The sequence below is a fragment of the Chionomys nivalis genome, chromosome X (assembly GCF_950005125.1).
Source record: "Chionomys nivalis chromosome X, mChiNiv1.1, whole genome shotgun sequence".
NCBI classification, from domain to species: domain Eukaryota; kingdom Metazoa; phylum Chordata; class Mammalia; order Rodentia; family Cricetidae; genus Chionomys; species Chionomys nivalis.
In genome coordinates this window covers 92,237,394-92,257,932 of record NC_080112.1, presented here as the reverse complement: position 1 = coordinate 92,257,932, position 20,539 = coordinate 92,237,394, and the positions used below count along the sequence as shown (strand labels likewise).

The 20,539-nt window shown below is 38.5% G+C and overlaps 1 protein-coding gene across 4 annotated transcripts in view; it reads right to left on the bottom strand.

Moving 5' to 3' along the window:
• The window catches only part of Chrdl1 (chordin like 1), a 117,456-nt gene that overhangs the window by 80,177 nt on the left and 16,740 nt on the right, over positions 1-20,539 (bottom strand). For all 4 annotated transcript variants that reach the window (XM_057759949.1, XM_057759951.1, XM_057759950.1 and 1 more), the window contains exons 3-4: positions 8,119-8,231; positions 5,671-5,764 (exon numbers count right to left, since the gene is read on the bottom strand). In XM_057759949.1, coding sequence (XP_057615932.1) covers positions 5,671-5,764; positions 8,119-8,231 — 207 coding nt within the window. The remainder of the gene's footprint in view (positions 1-5,670; positions 5,765-8,118; positions 8,232-20,539) is intronic.

Genomic DNA, 20,539 nt, shown 5'->3' with positions numbered 1-20,539 from the left:
CAGAAATGCCTGTGTTTGCAAATTCACTCCCAACTCACGTAAGATAGAACTGAAAGAGGATTTCCAGTCTTTCCCTTATGAGAATACAGTGTATCACTGGTAAAAATGTTTTCTTACCACACCAGGAATAAAAAAGACTGGGATATGAGAGGCAAAACCACTATGTCCCTATCACTAATAAAATCATGTCAAAGAGTCAAATGTCTTCACACCTAGCAGAAAGGAAACATTGTGGATTAGGTCACTGGTAACCAGATCAAATCAGCTATTTTGGCCATTTTATAACAACCCTTTAATAACCGAGGAATGCTGGAACACTTCCAAAGGAACACAAATTTATTAATTCTAAATAGCAAACTCTCATGCAATAAACATTAAGAATCTTATGTAAAAATTATGGTTTAGGATCTTGGTCAGTAGGAAATTCTCTGGGTGGCAAAAGTGTATATAAAATCAAAAAGAAAGAAATTTCCTTATTTTCCTGTTCTTTCTTTACTACTTCTTCACCCTAATATTTCGTTGTTATAGACTTCTCCAGAACCACATACAGTCCTGCCTAGAGGTCATTCATGACTCCCGGTAGTTTAGATTCTCCCTAAAATGTTCTAGCCTCTGGGTAATGCCAGCTTCTTCAGGCACAACAGAGGCCGGTGGTATGTGACCAAATGAAGAAAACACTCCTCGTTTGTTCTTCATGGAAGTCAGTGTGTAATTTCTGCTGGCAGTTCTGGAAAAGCAGTCTGCATACGCAGATTTCTGTACTTTACAGGAGCTGCAGGGTACAACCTCAAACATAGGTAAGACCCTTGGGAAATTTGAGAGTAAAGCCTTTACAAAGAAAGTTACGGGAAGAAAAAGGAAAAAAAAAAAAAACCCAAGTAAGAATATATAGCCTATCTTCTCTAAGCATGATACTTAGAACCCTTCCACTAAGCGTGTCATGCGTCCTCCCTTGTCACAGTGCTCTTGGCCACTATGGAGATCACTGTTTTCACTCTATGGATCATGTTCAACCTCATTCTCTCTCCCCTGTCTTCCTTTTGATAACTACAGATTTCATATAATTTTATTTTTAACTTTAATATATAAAGTAACAGTTTTCCTTGTGTCATTTTCACACATGGTTTTGGTTGGACTACCCCCTCCTTAGTCATCTCTACAATCTCTGTTTTCTGTCCCTGCTTGCATCCTTTGTCCCAGTAGAATTTCCCCTTCTCTTCTCATATCACAGGTATGATATTCCATTGCTCTCCCTAAAAGCTTCTTTTTCCTTTTTCATGGGGTCATTTCTAGTTTGCCTTCATCTGTGTTTACTCATGCTCATGCAGATATGCATATACAAGTATTAGAAGCTAGGATATACATAAGAAACAGAAAATAGTACATTTAGCTTTCTGAGTCTGGGTTACTCGGCAGTTCCATTGAGTGCCCTGTATATCCTATAATTTTGTTTTCCTTTATGGCTGAATAAAATTCCATTATAGGTATGTACTACTTTTTCATTGTCTTTTCATCTGCGAGCAATTGTCTAGGCTGACTCCATTTTCTAGAAGCAGTGAATAGAACAACAGTGAACACGAATGTGTATAAACCTCTGTTCTAGGAGATAAGTGCTGGCTAATATGATAGTTCTAATTGTAGTGCCTTTTCTTTGATCAAAAATTTCTGTATCCCTGAAGGCATGCGTTTCTTCATTCCTAATAATCACTGGAGTGGAAAGAGTATAGAAGTGTTATCAAATTTACTGTCCTGTCTCAAAACAGGATTATGACACTCTATCTCACATGAGTAGGCACTGTTTATTTATAAAAATATTCAGTAAAGAGAATAAGAACCTCCATATAGTAGAATAGAGATCAAAACTTCATAGCAAATTTCTTCCTTTTATCAAATCCCTTCTTGTCCACTATGATTTAAATCGTATGCTCTTGATTTCTCTTACTAGAACGACAAAGGCAACTGCTTGCACTCTGGTTTAATATGGCAAAGAGAACACGTGAAAAACCCCACGGTTCATTTCCAAATGAAGAACTATGATGATACAAAGCTTTAGAAAAAAGAATGGAAATTTAAAAGAAAAGAACCCATAGGAATAAAGTGAAATATTTTGTGGAATCAGATGTAGTAGAGTACAGTAATGATTGAAATCTAATGGTCAGCTTGCAGCTGGGACAACATACAGATAGGTGTAGCTACACAGCTAAGGTGCAATTAGAGTCTGTGTATGATTTCTCTGTGACGCTGGTGTTAGGCTTTGGATCTTTATTGTCCCTGAAAGGCCTAATGTTGAAGTCTTCAGTGCTAATATATTGCACTAAGAAGATGGAGCAGAATCTTTAGAGTCTGAGGCCTACTGGAGAGACGTTAGATCCTGGCAGGGGGGCATTTCCTTGAAGGAAATATTGAAGTTATGATCTCTCTTTATTCTTTGTCCTGCCTGATGCTTGCCTGATGCTGCATAAGCAACTTCTTTCACCAAATGCTTCCCATTATGCTAGCCTTCCCAAGTCCAAAAACGACACAGCCAAATGACTCTGGGCTGAAACCTCTGAAAACGTGAGCCGAAATATCCCTTTTACTTTTCAGTTAATTTGGGATTTCTCACATTTATTGTCATAACAAAAACAATGTGACTAACATAGTTGGGGACCAAAGTCACTTATCTCACATCTAAAAAGGCTCCAACATAATTCTGCCCACACTGTGTTGTTCTCCAAAATACACTGGGTATCCAAGGTTGGCAGGTGTAGTTGAGAACCCACTTCAAGGACATTATGAAGGAATAGTACCTCACACTAAAACAAAAGTAGAAACAAAATATCAAGGCAGGAGGAATCTAGTCTGAGACAAGCAAACTCCAAGGTTAGAACGAAAAGTGTCTGTCAAAAGGCCTAATACAATCATTTGTGAAGGAATAAAGGGCTCATTCTAGATAAAAAAAAAATCTCATAGAGAATAAGCTTTTAAACAACAGCTAGGAAAACCAGAAAAATCCAGAACTAAGACAGGAAACTTCATAAGCAAATGAGACATTAGGAGACACAGAGGACAAATTAAATGAGGTGAAAATATACATGAAAGACACTTTGAAAGCACTTGGAAGGTTGAGGCAGGAATACCAGAAAGGCCAGTGTGGGAGACATGGAAGCTTTTCTCATAAAATTAAATGGGGGGGGTTTCAACCTTTGGGTTTTGACACTCACAAAGGTCACATATCAGATAATCAGATATCCTGAATGATGTATATTTATATTGTAATTCATAACAGTAGCAAAATTACAGCCAGGCGGTGGTGGTACATGTCTTTAATCCCAGCACTCGGGAGGCAGAGGCAGGCGGATCTCTGGGAGTTCGAGGCCAGCCTGGTCTACAAGAGCTAGTTCCAGGACAGGCACCAAAGCTACAGAGAAACCCTGTCTCGAAAAACCAAAAAAAAAAAAAAAAAAATTACAGTTATGAAGTAGCAGTGTAATAATTGTATGGCTGGGGATCACCACAACAAGAGGAACTGTATTAAAGGATCATAATATTAGGGAGGTTGAGAATCACTGATAGAGGAGAAAATATTATTTTTATAAAAATGACAACTAACAAATAGATTTCTAAGTACTTCGACTGAAAAACAACCATACCACCAGGCATGCTAGTGTACACCTTTAATCTCAGTACTTGGGAGACAGAGACAGGTAGATCTCTGTGAGTTCGAGGCCAACTTGATCTACATAGTGAGTTGCAGGACAGCCAGGACTTATGTAGAAAGATGCTGTTTCAAAAAAACCAAACAAAAAAAAAAAACAACAAAAAAACAGCGAAAAACAATCATACCAAACAGACTAAAGGAACATAAGTTATACATAAACACATTTTAGTATGCTCATCATAGTAAAAGAGGAAATAGTTCTAGATAAAAAAAGGCCTAAAACAGAACTAAAATTAAATAGTTCATTTTTTATCAATAAACAAAAGAAGACAGGAAGCCATTTAGAAATAACTTCAAAGTGCTGAGGGAAAAAGAGTATGTACCTAAAATTTTATACCCAGTTAAACTATCACTCAAGGATGACGTCAGACATTTTGTGTGTAAGGGTTAGAGAACAATGGCATTACTACTCATAGAAAGAGATTGCACAATGAAGAAATATTAACTTTCTCAGAAGCGAACTGCAAGAGCAAGGAAAGGAAAAACAAAGCTTGTTTCTGTGCACTCTAAAACTAGCTTTTAAGTCATTTTATTTTACATTTTACTCTGGGTATTTACAATCTCAACTCTCTTAACACGTTTCTTTTTCTGTTACAATAGCTGCTAGCCTCTACATTCCGTTTTTAGTCAATAATTGTTTTCTACTGATAATCCATGATTTACAAAGTTGTGGTTTAGATAAGATCCTATTACCATTAGGCCACTTTGTGAGACTTCTTAGAGAGGTTTTATAGTGATTTAGTAGGTTAGTTATCTGGCAGACTAAAGAAAAGATCTCCAGAGTAGCCATTTACTCAGAAATACTACTCTCTCATTTGCCAGAGCCTCGTGAAATTCAGTTTAAGCAGAAGCAAACGAACACATTTAAAAAACAGCAAGCTCATGTAGGAATTTACTCTGAAAGGTAACTTTCAGATTGGTCAGGTCCTTGTGTCTAGATGCATGTACTATCATCAACAAAGATTCAAAGAATGATAGATCTGTGTGTGATATTTTGTCACCTTGGAAAAAAAATGCCTATGTTTGTTGGAATGTATTTACTAGGAAAGAAAAGTATAGTTTATAAAGTAGTATCAATAAAGTAGTACACAGTAAATTGAAAACATTCAAATAATTTTGAAGAGTTCTATGACTCCCTAAAGTCCACTCAGGAGCCTTCATCTTGATAATTCTGTTCTACGGCATAATGAATAAACCTAGAAGATCGAAGGGCCTTGATTTGCAGATCTCAAGACTGTTAGATAGCTTTTCCTTGGGATGCCATTGGACTGGCAAACATTCTCTGAATTTCTCCATGGTTCCAGGCTTTCGGTGCAGGAACCAGGCAGCAGTCATTTCAGAATAAAGTGTAATTGAGGGGGCAAAATACCTCAGAAAAGTTCTTTAAGCACACACTGTGAAAGCAGCCTTCCGAACGACCATGTGAAAAAGCTTCTAGCTGGCTCTCCCAAGTTCTGCTCTTAACAGTGTGTACCTAATAACTGTGCAGTGTGGAGGAGGTAACTGTCCAGCAGGCAGGCAACTTTATGCTGCCATAAACCTTACTGGTTCAGTTCCTTTGATTTATGAACAGCTTCTCATCATTTTGAAGCTATACTTGGATGCAATTCCAGCACTAATTGTATAGGACACGTGCCACAATGATACAACCCCCCTGTTACCCACTGCCCAGGGCAGGAAGAGGCTGTTTATAGCTATAACTCCTTTTTCCCTTTTCATTCCCTTTCAAATGATTAAAAGCCCAATGAAAATCTGTTACTGGGTACCCAATAATATATTAGAACCCAGAATGTGTCCCATTTGGGCTATAAAGTGTATTTAGGGGGCCAGCTTAAGTTGTCTAAAAGTGTTCTATTGTTATTTCTGAATGGAAGTTTCCCTTCTAGGGGAGTTTAGGAAGATTAGCTGGGTTAGGTGAAGAGGAAAAGCAGAGACACACAGTTTGAGGAAAGAGAGGCAGACTGGATTACCTGGGCAACGGGGGCAACACAGATGAGGGATATGCACGGGTGAGAGGCAGTGGAGACTTGGACATCTGACTCGGCTGCAAAGCACATTCCCGTTCTGAAAAGAGAGAAGGCAGAAAAAGAGAGAGAAAATGTCTTTCAAAGGTCACTGGGATTCTGCCAGTTTGGGAAACAGTCATGCAGGGACTCACCCAGACAGTGAATAATGCATTCCCAAGAATCTGAATGCAATCATCCTTCTTTTAAAAAAAATAACCAAAAAACCAAACTCTTTGCTCACTCTTAGCACCTCTGTCAGATTGGTTGGAAGCATATCAGCATACTTTGTCAGAGGCTGGGTTCAACAGTCCCAGTTTTCAAAGCTTCCTATTAAATATGGGAGGCTTCCTCTGGCCTGGCTCTGGGATAGTTCTACCCTTCCCAGTTCTAGTGGCATGACTTTTCCAAGAGCCTATTCTGATTTCATAACCACCTGCCTGATGCCATGGAAGAGAAGGGGTGGTGAGTAATAGGTCCCCCGGGAGCTGCTTCCCAGCCCTGTGCACAGAGACATCCCTAGCATGCGAGTCCTTGCACTCTACAAGAACCAACTCTGCCTTGATTCAGTAGGCTGCGTGACTCCTCTCCTCATTTCCCCTTTCAGCCAACATTTGCTTCTGAGAACAAGCTAGGACTAGAAATTGAGCTGATCAACTAGTATGTCTGGATGAGGCAACCTGGTCCCTGTATGACTTAGAGATACATGAACCCAACTCTGACAGCTCTCAGTCATTGCCAGAACAAAGCAAGCTTTGGAAATACATTTTACATTTACATTTCCCATCCATAATTCATCTGAAGGAAGGGTGACTTTCATCTGTTAGGTTGTTACAGGGTGGCGGGTGGTGAAGTCCACAGAGAGAGTATGCTAGTGTGTGAGTTGCTGGTATCAGGATCATGTTAACATTTTCACTGCCTTGGAGACTTCAAAGGCTCGGCCCCCAAGGGCTAGCTGTCCATCTCCAATGTACTGAGTCCAGAATCTGACAAAATAATGCCATACCAGGCAGTTAATCAGCTCCCAGATGCTCTGTTTAATATAGGCCTTAGTCATTTAAAGAGACAGGCTTCTTTTATCCCGAGTGGAGTCACCTTACTACACCTCTTTCTTCCCCTTGTGTGCCTTCTAGAATAAAGTTTTGTAATATTGCATCTGGAAACAGCAGACAGGCTCTTAATGTACAACACTCCTCAGACTCAGTTGTTCGCAAATTGAGATTAGCTCAGAAACACATCACAAAGCATTGTTCCTGATGGACAAGAAACCTCAACTTTTAATGTTGTATACTAAACTCTGTTCTAGATACCAGAGATTAACAAGAGCACTGATAACCCTAATGATAATGATGACAATGGTAATTAGCATTTCTTACTCATTGTTTTATATGAATTAGTGAATTTAATCCTTACTATGATATATGAAATAGGTAATATCATTATGTTTTTATTTTTGAGACAAGTGGCCTCAAGCTGATTATCCTTATGACTCAACTTCCGGAGTGCTGGGATCCACAGGTATGCTCCACCATACTAGACATTGTTGCCCTGTGTTAAAGAGGAAGCTGAAGGAATCTAAGAGAAGCTATAGGTAAATTACCCAACATACCATGCATCATAGGTGACCTACGTTAGAGTCTAGAAATTAGTCTACCCCAAAGCTAAACCTCACAAACCCTGAATACCACCGGCTATTATAATACCTGAAGAAGGCTTTATACGTGGCAATATTTTGAAAAGCCAGAAGTTCTTTTCAAATGGCGAAAAGAATAGGCCCTGTGAGTGACTGGGCCTGGGCACATAACAGGAGTTACTTACATGAAGCCCTTACAATAGTTCATTCTATGCATTCAGAATTCTCAGTTTTTAAAGATTATATTGAGGCTTTCCTTCCCAAATGGCTTAATGTTGTGGTTTTCATCAAGGCAACTAAACATGTCTGAAGACATTATTTGTTGCCATAATTGGGCTTCCCTCTACTGTCATCTAGAGGGTAGACTAATTTTCCTGCTATCTGATTCTTCTACCTTCTCCTACTATGTCCTATACAGGTTGTCTAAAAGGCTACAGAAATCTATTTAAAGTAAATATTCAGATATTTTAAGAAAAACAAACCAAACTTTAACAGGAAGAACATCAGGAGAGATATTACTTGCAATCTTGTCCCCATCCCTTTCCCTAGCTCCCTCTAAGGCGGGTCTCAAATATGCTTTGTAGCCAAGAATGTTCCTTCTATTTATTCTCCTCCCTGAACCTTGTCTGTGCTGAGATAATGGATGTGATCCATGACACTTGGGGGTTTACTAATATCTTTCATGCTTTTAATCCCCTAGTCTCCCTGGCAAATTGAGCACTGATAACCTCCCTGTGTGCCAAGGAATGCAGCAGGAAATCTTCCTTCATAAAGAATTATACCTCTGTGCAGATGCAGTTCACACAGTAAACCAGTCCGTAAGGTTCCAGGTAGGGATGCCATTTCTCACCCACTCTATACTTCTTGTCTTGAAACACACAATATGTTTCCGAATCTGTTCAAAAGAGAGAAGCAGGGAGAGCAAAGCTGTTAAAAAATATAGGGCAAATCACAAAATCTAAAGACAATCGTGAATTGCATGCATTTTACTATGTACATCAAGGAAAGAGTCATTGCCTTTACAGAGAGCCTACTGCTGGCTCAATGTTTTCTGTATTTTGCTTACTGGATTTTTACAATAACTCATAAATTGATTATTACTATCAGTCTTACTTTATGAATAAAGGCAATCAAGAAACATATAATTAGTTAGTAGCTGAGATGACACTCAAACCCAAGTTGATCTGACAGTGGAATTAAAAAATCTCATGTAATGATCTGTTATAATAGCAAGATAGGAAAACATATCACTGTCTTTTTGATTTTTTGAAAGGTTGTGCTCCCTTTCCATAGAAAACAATGAACACTTTGTTTCCATTCTACATACAGATTTTCTTGAGCATGAACTGCCTTCAGTTAGCTCAGTTCATAACTTTTCTTTGTTAGAATCAATTTTTATAGGCCTGGAGATATACCTTTAGGCCTGGAGATATACCTTATCAGTTAAGAGCACTGTCTGTTCTTCTAGAGAACATGGATTCAATTCACAGAACCAACATGGCAGCTCAAAACCATCCATAACTCTACTTCCAAGCAATCTGATGTTCTATATGAATAGAAGTCTTTGTTGTTTTTTATTTTATGTGTATGTGTTGTTTTGTCTACATGCATGTCTGCTCACTACATGCATAACAGTACCCATGGAAGCCAGAAGACATTGAATCCCCCGGAACTGGGATTAGAGATGTTTGTAATCTACCATGTTGGGGCTGTGAACTAAATTTGAGCCATCTGCAATAACAAGAAGTGTTCTTAACCACCGAGTCATCTTTCAAGAACCTAAAACTTCTTACCGTTGAAATCTGCATTACAATGAAAGGTATTTGAGAACATTCCATGTTACATGCCATGTTTTACACGTCTAAGTTATCAAAACATAGACAACATTTATTATTTATACTAAGTCTATCACATGAACTCCATATATACTGGTAAAGAAATAAAACAACCACCACAAGATCCAGTTATATCACTCTTGGGCATATACCCAAAATATTGTACATCTCACTACAGAGATATTTGCTGATCTACGACCACTGTGTCTTTATTCATAATAGTCATGAGTAGGATACACCCGAGTTGTCCATAAGCTGATGAATACAAAATGAAAATCTGGTGCATTGATACAATGTAGTATTATTTAGCTGTTAAGAAAAATGAAACTCTGAAATGTGCAGCTAAATGGATGGTGCTAGAGCCAAACATCCCTAATAAGGTAACCCAGACAACATTGCATACTTTCTCTTATATGTGGAAGTTAGCTTTTAAGCTTTAGATATGTGTATTTTATTTAGAATAATCAAAGTTGTTAGGTGGCCAGTAAAGACTTGATTGGGGGAGGGGATTTTCCAAAAAAGAGAAAATGAAATAAAGTGTTTTAAAGGGAATAAAGGCGGAAATTTGAATAGATTAGGAGGACTAAATGGGGACAGTGAGGGGAAGGCACATTTAAGGAGGAAATATGGGAAGAGACAACTAATACTGGGAGACAATGCCCCAACTAGATATCTTATACTAACACGCAAAGCCTCCAACATCAGGAATAGGTTATAGACCCCTGCAAACATTACAGGCTATTTCCAAGGCTACTGGTTACTCACCACAACCTGAGAGTAAGGCCCTGTTGCTGAAGACACCACACTTATGTAATCCAACAAAGAAAAAATAATAAAGCTGATGCTCAATTATAAGCATCACCCCTATTGACTAGTGTTCATGGTGCTAGAAGGTATTACTCATGCTACCAGAGGATAAAAATAATCAGCAATATTACCAAGTTATGAATCCTATGACCTACAATATCAATCTACCTGCAAGATATACTGGTGCAAATTAAGTCTAATATGATATTGAAAGGATAGCAGTTTATGAGCAAGTGTTGGAAATTAAAGGCTAGTTCCTCAAGCATTACAACATAACATCATGCATCATTGATGTAATTCACTATGTTTACACACCAAAGGGCATATCATTGTTGCTAAAGACTTAGGACATGAATCTGACAAAATGTTACATTCAGCCACGGCAGAAACTCTAGGAAGATAACTTCCTCAATCTCATGGCAGAAAACTAGGAAGATAACTTCCTCAATCTCATTCATGGCATCTAAAACTTAAAGCAAAACCAAAAAAAAATGTGGCTGACATTATGCTTCTTTCATCGCAAAAAATTGAATTATTTTTTCCTAGGACTGAGGATTATACGATGATGCCTGTTTTTCCAATGTTAGCCAGGGAAAGCAGTTCCAAAATGTTTTCTATATACAAAACAAAAATTAAAGTATTTACAGATGTCATTTTCAATAAAAAATTCACCAATCTACTAAAATGTTGTTATGAATGGTAAGAGAATTTTGCAAGTCTGTAAGATTCAACCATATTTACATGTTCTATAGTAAAGAGAAATTGAAGTTTGACAGAGTATGGCAGCTCATGCCTCACACGTGTGGAATAAGGCAGAAGGATTGCAGGAAATTTCTAGCCTGTACTACAAAGTGACACACTTTTGGGTTAAAGCTGGCCTGGGTCTGAAAAAGCATGGGATAAAACTGGACTTGCTGAACATAATGGACAATGAGGACTACTGAGAACTCAAGAACAATGGCAATGGGTTTTTGATCCTACTGCTCGTACTGGCTTTGTGGGAGCCTAGGCAGTTTGGATGCTCACCTTACTAGACCTGGATGGAGGTGGGTGGTCCTTGGACTTCCCACAGGGCAGGGAACCCGGATTACTCTTAGGGATGATGAGGGAGGGGGACTTGATAGGGGAGGGGGAAGGAAATGGGAGGTGGTGGCGGGGAGAAGGCAGAAATATTTAATAAATAAATAAAAAAAAACAGGAGAAAAAAAACAAAATGACACACTGTCTCAAAAGGAGATGAAGGCAAATGAACTACAATTAGTACATAAAATATTTACAATAACTCCTCCCAAACATGAACCTTCAGAGGTACACATCTAACAAAGCATATGTAAGGTTCACACTAAGAGAACTATAATATGTTGCTGGAAGAAAAGCAATGACGGCCTAAAGGTTAGATAAATTTATAGTGTTTGTAGACTGGCAGATAAATATTTTTAAGGTCTCCATTCTCCCCAAAGTAAATAACAGATTGCATGCAGAGGCAGGTGGATCTCTGGCAGTTCAAGGTCAGCCTGGTCTACATAGTTCTACGCTAGCCGGGACTACACAGTAAGACCCTGTCTCAAAAAAAGTACTAACAGAATATTTTATTTTTAAAAAGGTGGGATTCTATTAATACATTTATATGAGAAGTGAAAGGAAATAAAAGAACCAAAATAATTTTGAAGAAGAAAGATGTAAAAGACTTAAAATAAAATTACAGTTTTCAGAATATAAAGTATCATCCAAAGGTTATATAAATAATATATCAAAATACCTAAATGTAGAACCACACATACATTATCAACTGGGTCAACCAAGGTGCAAAGTCAATTCACTGAAGAAATAAGAATGTTTTCAACAAATTCAGCAAATACTGTGAAATCATTTGAATAACTGTGAACAATATTTAAAGCTAACTTATTTTCTATTTCTAATACCACAAATTAAAATGAACAAAAAAGCAGGCATGGCAGATCATGTCTGTAATCCCAGCAGTTGAAAGGCTTAGACAGGATGATGCTGAGTTTAAGGCCAGTATAGGCAATATAGCAAGACCCCGTTTCAAGAAAGGTGGGTATGTATGAAGAGGAATTAGAGCAGGAGGAAATATAATCTCAATGTAGATCATAGTAAAGATGTCAAAAACACATACTAGAGAAAAGAGCATCTTCAACAAATGGTGCTGGAAAATCTGGGTGTCCACATTCAGAAGAACAAAAGTAGACCCATATCTAGAACCCTGCACAAATATTAACTAACAATGGATGAAAAACCTTAATGTGGAATCTAAATGCTGTAGCTGTTAGAGGAAAACCTAGGCACTACCCTATATGATGTAGGTGTAGAAAAGAACTTTGCCATTAGGTCTCCACTTGCCAAAGAATTAAGGGCAACACTTGACTAGTGGGGCCTAATAAAATAAAAAAAATGCTTCTTTACAACAAAGGAGGCCATAAATTGAGTGAAGAGGAAACCCATAGAGTGAGAGAGTGAGAGAGGATCTTATCTGATTGGGGATTAATATACAGACTATATAAAGAATTTATAAAGTGAAGAGTTATTAGTCTAGAACCATAGTCTATATAACCAAAATCCTAGTACCAGATATGAGAAATGTCCTTTGAATTATTTATTAGTAAGAAGAGTCCAAGAGACCTCCCCAAACCAAACAGCTACTGTCATTACCCTTGATTCCCCATCAGAATTTGACGGTTAAATCCATGTTGCTGAAGACACCACATAATTCAAACATAAGACAGGGAGAAACTGGGCTGGAAATTGACCTGGGAGCCTCCTCCCTGAGGACTGGCACTCAAGCTACCAAGGGAGAAAAGCAATCAATATACTCTTACCCAGCTGGGATGCTTAGAAATCCCAACCATATTAGCATTTCTCTATTGGCAGTAACCAATGGCTGGCTGTCTAATTGGACTCAAGCCTGCTCAATGGGAAAGAATTAATGTCCGGTACTCTAAACCTAGCCAATTAACCATGAGTGGAGAAGTCATGGAACCTAGAGGAGAACCTACTCTTGCCACTTCCTGAAACCAGCATACACTAACTGCATTCTAAGTACTTGATGCTTATACCCACTGAGATGCATAGCTCTTAGCTCTCATCAAAGAAGCTTCTTTTTACCCCCCAGAAGATGGAAACCATTACAGCGAGACATAACTGGTTAAAATGAGGAGAACCAATTGACCATGGGGTGACCATACCCTAAACTCAGGAAAAATTATAAAAAAGGCACCAGGAACATTATAAAAACTAGATGGAGGACCAGGATACTGGCTGCAAAAATAGTATCTTCTAGATATGACAGAGAGTCTGCACCTAAGATATCTTAACAAAATGGTTGCCTAAACAAGACTTATACAATGACAACACAGATAGACCAGAAGCACTGATGCTGGAAATTTCACAGGACTGCACCCCTAAATGAAGGACTGTAGGTAATTAATTACTTACTACTAAGGAGGGGAAATCAGACTTCCTTAGGAATAAAGTCCTAAATCAGTGGTTTTCAGCCTCCCAACGCTGTGACTCTTTCATACAATTTATCATGCTATGGTGACCCCTAACCATTAAATTATTTTTGTTGCTATTCCATATCTGTAATTTTCTACTGTAATAAATCATAATGTAAAGATCTGTGTTTTCCGATGCTTTTAGACGACCCCTGTGTAAGGGTCATTTGACCCCCAAAGATGTCACAACCCACAGTTTGAGAACTGCTGCCATAAGTGGTTATAAAATTTTGAGTGGTCAGCCCTAAAAATGTATGTATATGAGCAACATATATGGACTCAGCTTGTTGTATTTATATGTGTGCATGTATATAAACATAAAACAATAATTAAAAAGAAAAAAGCTAATATGTGAAAGTAGAAATAGGGGCTTAGAGGTAGAGAAATAGGAAGAATGAAGGGAACAGATATGACAATAAGGAATTGAAAATGATAAAGTATATTTTACATATGTATGAAATGTAATTATGAAACCAATTAGTTTGCATAACTAATAAAGCGTGGTGGCGCACGCCTTTAATCCCAGCACTCGGGAGGCAGAGGCAGGCGGATCTCTGTAAGTTCGAGGCCAGCCTGGTCTACAAGAGCTAGTTCCAGGACTGGAACCAAAAACTATAGAGAAACCCTGTTTCGAAAATCCAAAAAAAAAAAAAAAAAAAAAAAAAAAAGCTACTAAAACTGGGCGGTGGCGGCACATGCCTTTAATCCCAGTACTCAGAAAGCAAAGGCAGGCGGTTCTCTGTGAGTTCCAGAACAGCCCAGGCTACACAGAGAAGCCTTTTCTCAAAGAAACAAACAAAAAGAAGCTAATAAAAATGAAAGAAGAGATTCAATCTAAAATTTAATATATTGAAATTTTTAGAAGAATGTTATCTAGAAAGAGACTTGTTGATATGCAAGATATTCATCAGTATGGCTATAGAATAGGGCCATTTCAGGCTCCCTCTCCTCAGCTGCCCAAGGATCTAGCTGGGGACATCTCCATGGACACCTGGGGATACCTCTAGAGTCAAGTCTCTTGCTAACCCTAAAATGGCTCCCTTAATTAAGATATATACTTCCCTGCTCCAATATCCACCCTTCCTCGATCTCAACAGTCCAAGATCCAAATGAGGAGCAGAAGGAGGGAGAACATGAGCAAGGAAGTCATGACAGCAAGGGGTGCGCCCACCCACTGAGACAGCAGGGCCGATCTATTGGGAGCTCACCAAAGCAAGCTGGACTGGGACTGATGGAGCATATGATCAAACCGGACTCTCTGAATGTGTTGGAAAAGGAGGGCTGACTGAGAAGCCAAGGACGATGGCACTGGGTTTTGATCCTACTGCATGTATTGGCTTTGTGGGGGCCTAGTCTGTTTGGATGCTCATCTTCCTAGACCTGGATAGAGGGGGGAGGACCTTGGACTTCCCATAGGGCAGGGAACCCTGAATGACTGCTCTTTGGACTGGAGAGGGAGGGAGAGGAGGATAGCGGGATGGGGAGGGAAATGGAAGGAGGGTAGGAGGTGGAAATTTTTAAGTAAAAATAAATTTTAAAAAAAGAAGAAAAAGACTTGTTTCAGACACGCCAATCCCATAGTCCACACATGATATACCATAAAATAAGACTCAGTCAAAATTAAGAATTGCTAGGCTGGGGGACAGAGGCTCTGTGAGTTCAAGGCCAGGCAAGAATATGTAGAGAGACTGTCAAAAAGAAAGAAAGGAGGGAAGGAAGGAAGGAAGGAAGGAAGGAAGGAAGGAAGGAAGGACCAACAGAACTTCTAGAATAGAGAGATGGCTCACTGATTAAGAACACCAGAACAAGTCCTTCTAAATCTCCTGAGCAAAGATCATATGAACACTCAGGGCCTGCATGGATCTGCACCAGATCCATTTCATATATACTATATCTTTAAGTTTAGTATTTTTATGGGCCTCTCAAATATGTGAGAGTGGTCTCTGTTTCTTATGCCTTCTCTTGGGCTCTTTTCTTTCTGTTTGGTTTGCCTTGCCCAACTTGAATATAATAATTTTTGTTTTAGATTATTATATTTTATTTTCTTACGTTCTGTTGTTGTCTCTTAGAAGCCTGCTTTTGTTTATAAGAGTCAGAAATGGAGTGGACCCTGATGGGAAGGGAGGTGGGAAAGAACTTGGAGGAACAGAGGGAGAGGAAACTGCAATCAGAACGGTGAGGAAAAAAAATCCATTTTAAATCAAAGGTTAAAAGAAACCAAGAAATTATCACAAAACAACAACAAAAAAGGCTGAAGAATAAGTTGCGAAGATTAAGAGACCCCACCACAGAGGAAAAATATTTACTTCAATGGGAAAATTTGGTAAACTGGGACTGAGAAATCAATTGTGATTAAGACCCAGCATCAATGAGGAGACATCTTCTGATAGGATTTTTTTTTCCTGTTTGTCAGCACACTTAAACTGTGGTACAGGCTAGTCAAGTCTGCATCTCATGCTGGCAGCTAGACTTAATAATGTCTAAGAGTCACACAGCAGGTTCTGGTTTTGAAGGCACTAATGGTTCATAGAAAACAACCAAGGCTTGGCAGGGACAGAGTCCCTAAATAGAGGTTTGAAGAGACTGATGGAGAAGGAGTCTCAGTTGCAGTGGGGACTCTAGCAAAGTGTAGGTGTCAGTACAATGGGACAACTTCCAAGCAGAGCTACAACTGTGAAGTAGAGCTGGCCTGAGCCTAGGAGATAAATTATAGACCTGGAGAAGTGGAGAGTAGCAGGCCCTTTGGAGCTCAAAGGATTGTGAGTGGTGATGGAAGAAGGTCATTGGTTAAATAATAAAGAAACTGCTTGGCCCTCATAGGTTAGAACTTAGGTGGGTGAAGTAAACAGAACAGAATGCTGGGAGGAAGAGGAAGTGAGCTTAGATGCTATGCAGCTGCGCCCCGGGGCAGATGCAATGAAGCTCAGACCCAGGATGGACGTAGGATAGAATCTTCCCAGTAAGCGCACCTTGGGGTGCTACACACATTATTAGAAATCGGCTAGTCCAGGTGCAAGAGTTAGCCGAGAAAAGGCGAGATATAATGGGCCAAGCAGTGTTTAAAAGAATACAGTTTGCGGGGCTGGAGAGATGGCTCAGAGGTTAAGAACATTGCCTGCTCTTCCAAAGGTCCTGAGTTCAATTCCCAGCAACCACATGGTGGCTCACAACTATCTGTAATGGGGTCTGGTGCTCTCTTCTGGCCTTCAGGCATACACACAGACAGAACATTGTATACATAATAAATAAATAATTTAAAAAAAAGAATACAGTTTGTGTGTTGTTATTTCGGGGCATAAGCTAGCAAGGCGACCAGGAGCTGGGGCAGCAGGAACACAGCCTGCAGCTCCCACTACAGAATGGCACCCAACATGGGGCTTGGACCCACGACCCTGAGATTAAGAGTCTAATGCTCTACTGACTGAGCTAGCTAGGCTGGTTGTGGTGGCGCACGCCTGTAGGATTTGCTGAAGGAGGCAGAGGCAGGAAGTAAGAGAGAGCGAGGAGGGAAGTGGCCGCTTTTTTTAAAGGGAGAGAGACCACGCCCCAATGGGCTGGTATCTCAGCGGCTATTGGCTGGAGGAGTGGAAGGACCTCCTGCAACAGAGTGGAACTTACAAGCAAGAACTGAATTTGCTTACACGATTGAAGTTTGGGTTTTCTTTGATCTGACTGTGACTGTACCCTAGTTCTTCCATCTTATTGGAAAAAAAGGATGTAACTTGTTTGTGATTTTTTAGAAGCCCATATTTGAGAGTTAGAAATTTTAGAGAGACCTGGAATATTTTAAAAAAGAATTTCAGCCTTTAAGTATTGAGATACTTTAAGGAATATGGGGCTTTTAAAATTATTTATGTTTTATATTATGTTATTAAGATGGTATTTTGGGGATAAACAAGAAAGGAAAGTTTATAGCTTAATAGTGATGTGTTTGCATGTCAAGTTGAAAAGGAGTCAATTGTGTTGGTTAGGTTTTATATAATTGACACTAACTAGATTTGTCTGAGAAAAAGAAGCCTCAATTGAGAATATCTCCCAATCAGATTGGGCTATAGGCAAATTGCTGGGGCATTCTGCTGATTGATGATTGAAGTGGAAGTGTCCAGCTCACTGTGGACAGTGTTCCTCCTCAGGTAGTCCTGGGTTGCATAAGAGAGAAGGTTGATCAAGTCAGGAGAAACAAGTCAGTAAGTAGCATTCATCTGTGGACTCTGCTCTAGTTTCTTACTCCAGATTACTGCTCTGCTTTCTTTTCCTGGCTTCCTTTCTCAAAAGACAATAAGCTGTAAGGTAACATAATTCCCATCTTCCCCAAGTTGCTTTTGGTCATGATGTCTTATTACAGCCACAGAAATGAATTTAGACTATCCAGTAATGAAAGAGTTTCTGTTGCTCCATATTCCAACCAGCACTTGTTATTCTCAGTGTTTGGCAATTATAATAAGTACATAGCACTGTCTTTAAAAAAAAATCAATGCAACATATAGGGTGTAACTATGTATCCCTATGTTCTATATAGATCATGTTGGCCTTAAATTTACAAAAATATGCCTGCCTATGCCTCCCAAGTACTGGTATTAAAGAGAATAAGACACCTTGTCAAGTCATGGTCACTTATTTTGTTGTTCCTTAGTGGCATATAATTTGAACATTTCATTTGTCACCTGCATGTTTTTCTTAGTCAACTGTCTTTTGGATATTTTATCCATTAATCAATTGAATTGTTCATATTTTTCTTGACAACTTTCAGAGTTTGCTCCATACTGTAAAACACAGATATTGACCCATCATTCCATTCTATTATAATATTTTCTTCAGAGCAGAACGTTGTACTTTAAAACCAGTCCAACTTATTAATTCTTTCTCTTAGAACATGCTTTAGAGATAGTATCACAAGGCCCAATAGCAAATATAATTTCTCCCAGATTTTATGTTATGTTACCGTCTAGAAGTTTCATGGTAGATGCATTTTATTTTGCGAAAGGGTAGCCTTTATTCTTATGAATTTTCTCTATTCCTTAGTGAAAAAAATATTCAGCCAGCTACATACGTTCTGGTCTATTTATTGTCTCTGTATTATGTTATATTCACCTATTTCTCCATTCTGTCACCAAGCCACACTATATTCATTACTACAGTTTTACATCAGTATTGAAGTTGTATAGGGTCAGAACTCTGATGCTATTTATTCTTCTCCCTCAAAAGTGTTAGCTATTCAGGGTTATTTTGCCTTTCATTTAAATTTTAGAATGAGGTAAGAACTGATACCTGACAACTATGTGTTTTTCTACCCATTTTCTGTTTAGCTCATTTATTTCATCAGTGTTTGTAGTTTTCCTCACAGAGATCTTGCACACATTTTGTTATATTGATGCCCGTGCATTTACTTCATTCGGTACTAATGTAAATGGCAATGAAGTTTTAAAGTTTAATTTTATGTGTTCATTGATGATAATATTTAGAAAATAATTGAAATTTGTATACTAAGTTTTTATCTTTCAATCTTGTTAAGTGTTGTTGCAGAAGCTTTTGCACCATTGTTATTTCTTTGGGTTTTAAAAAAATACTTATTTTATTTATATTTGTGTGTGTGTGTACAAGTATTTGAAGAGGCCATAAAAGGGCGTTAGACCTCCTGCAGTTAGAATTAATAGGCAGTTGTAAGCCACCTGGCGTGGGTGCTGGGAACAAAGTTTGGGTTTCCTGCAAGAACAATAAGTGTTCTTAATCACTGTATCATCCCTCCAGACCTTTGGGGATTTTTATATGAATAATTATATCATCTGTAAATGAAGGTAGTTTTACTTCTTTCAGTCTGTATACATGATTTATTCATTATCTAGGACCTTTAGTAAAAGGTTAAAAAAGTCAGAGTGCATATTAATTCCTTATTTCTGATCTTAGGGGGAAAGCATCCCGTGTTGCAGCATTAAGTGTGATGCTGACTGTTCTTTGTCAAGATGAGTAAGTTCTCTTTTATCCATAGAATGCTAGATAATATTCGATCTTATTAAATTATTTCTTTCCATTTTTTGATAAAATCATGTTTATTTTCTTCAGTCTGTTGATATGATAGAATACCTTAACTTATTTTTAAATGTTGGAACTCACATATCTGCAATAAACCCCACTTGTTTGTATCAAATCATTATTTTCACACATTGTTGGAGTCAATGTATTAATTATTTTCATGAACGTGTGTGTGCTTGTGCATGAGGGGTACACATATGGGTACTCGCAGAGGCCAAATGAGAGAGCCAAGTCCCACGGACCTGGAATTCCAGATAGTTTTACCATACCCTTATGGGTTAGGAACAAAACTCCTGTTCTCTAAAAAACTTTTTAACCATTGATTCATCTCTCCAGTTCCTGAATTAACTAAAAGTTTCAAGGATTCTTGAACTTATATTCACAGGAGCTGTTGGTGTACTATTTTTTTGCAATGTTTCTGTCTACTCTTTGGAGTCACAGAAATATGGCAATCATGGAATGAGTTAGTCAGCACTCCTTTTGCTTTTATCTTCTGGAGTACACCATAGAGAACTCATGTAATTTCATCCTTAAACGTTTGGTGCAGTTACTCAGAGCGCTCTCCTGGGGATGGTGCTTTCCATTTTAGAATGTACTATTTGCTGATTCTATGTCTTTTGTAGAAGCAAAAGTCTTTAATTCTAACAAAGTGTAGTGTATCAGTTCTTTCATGAATTGCACCTTTGATGTTTTATTTAAAATATCATTGCCAAAGCCACACAACCACCTAGACTTTGTTCAGTGATACATGCTGAGGCTTTGTAAGTATGTAAGAACTATGGCTCAATTCATTAATTTGTTTACTTGGGGATATAGGTGTTTAGCTGTTCAAGCACCATCTATTGAAAAGACTACCTATTCCCCTCCCCCTTTTCATTTACAACTTTCCTTCTTTGTTGAAAGTTTCCTGACAATGTTTATACGTGTCTATTTCTGGGCTTCCTGTTGTGTTCTATTGATCTATTTATTTTTCCTTTGGCCAACGTCACAGTCTTCATTGTTCCAGCTTATATAACAAT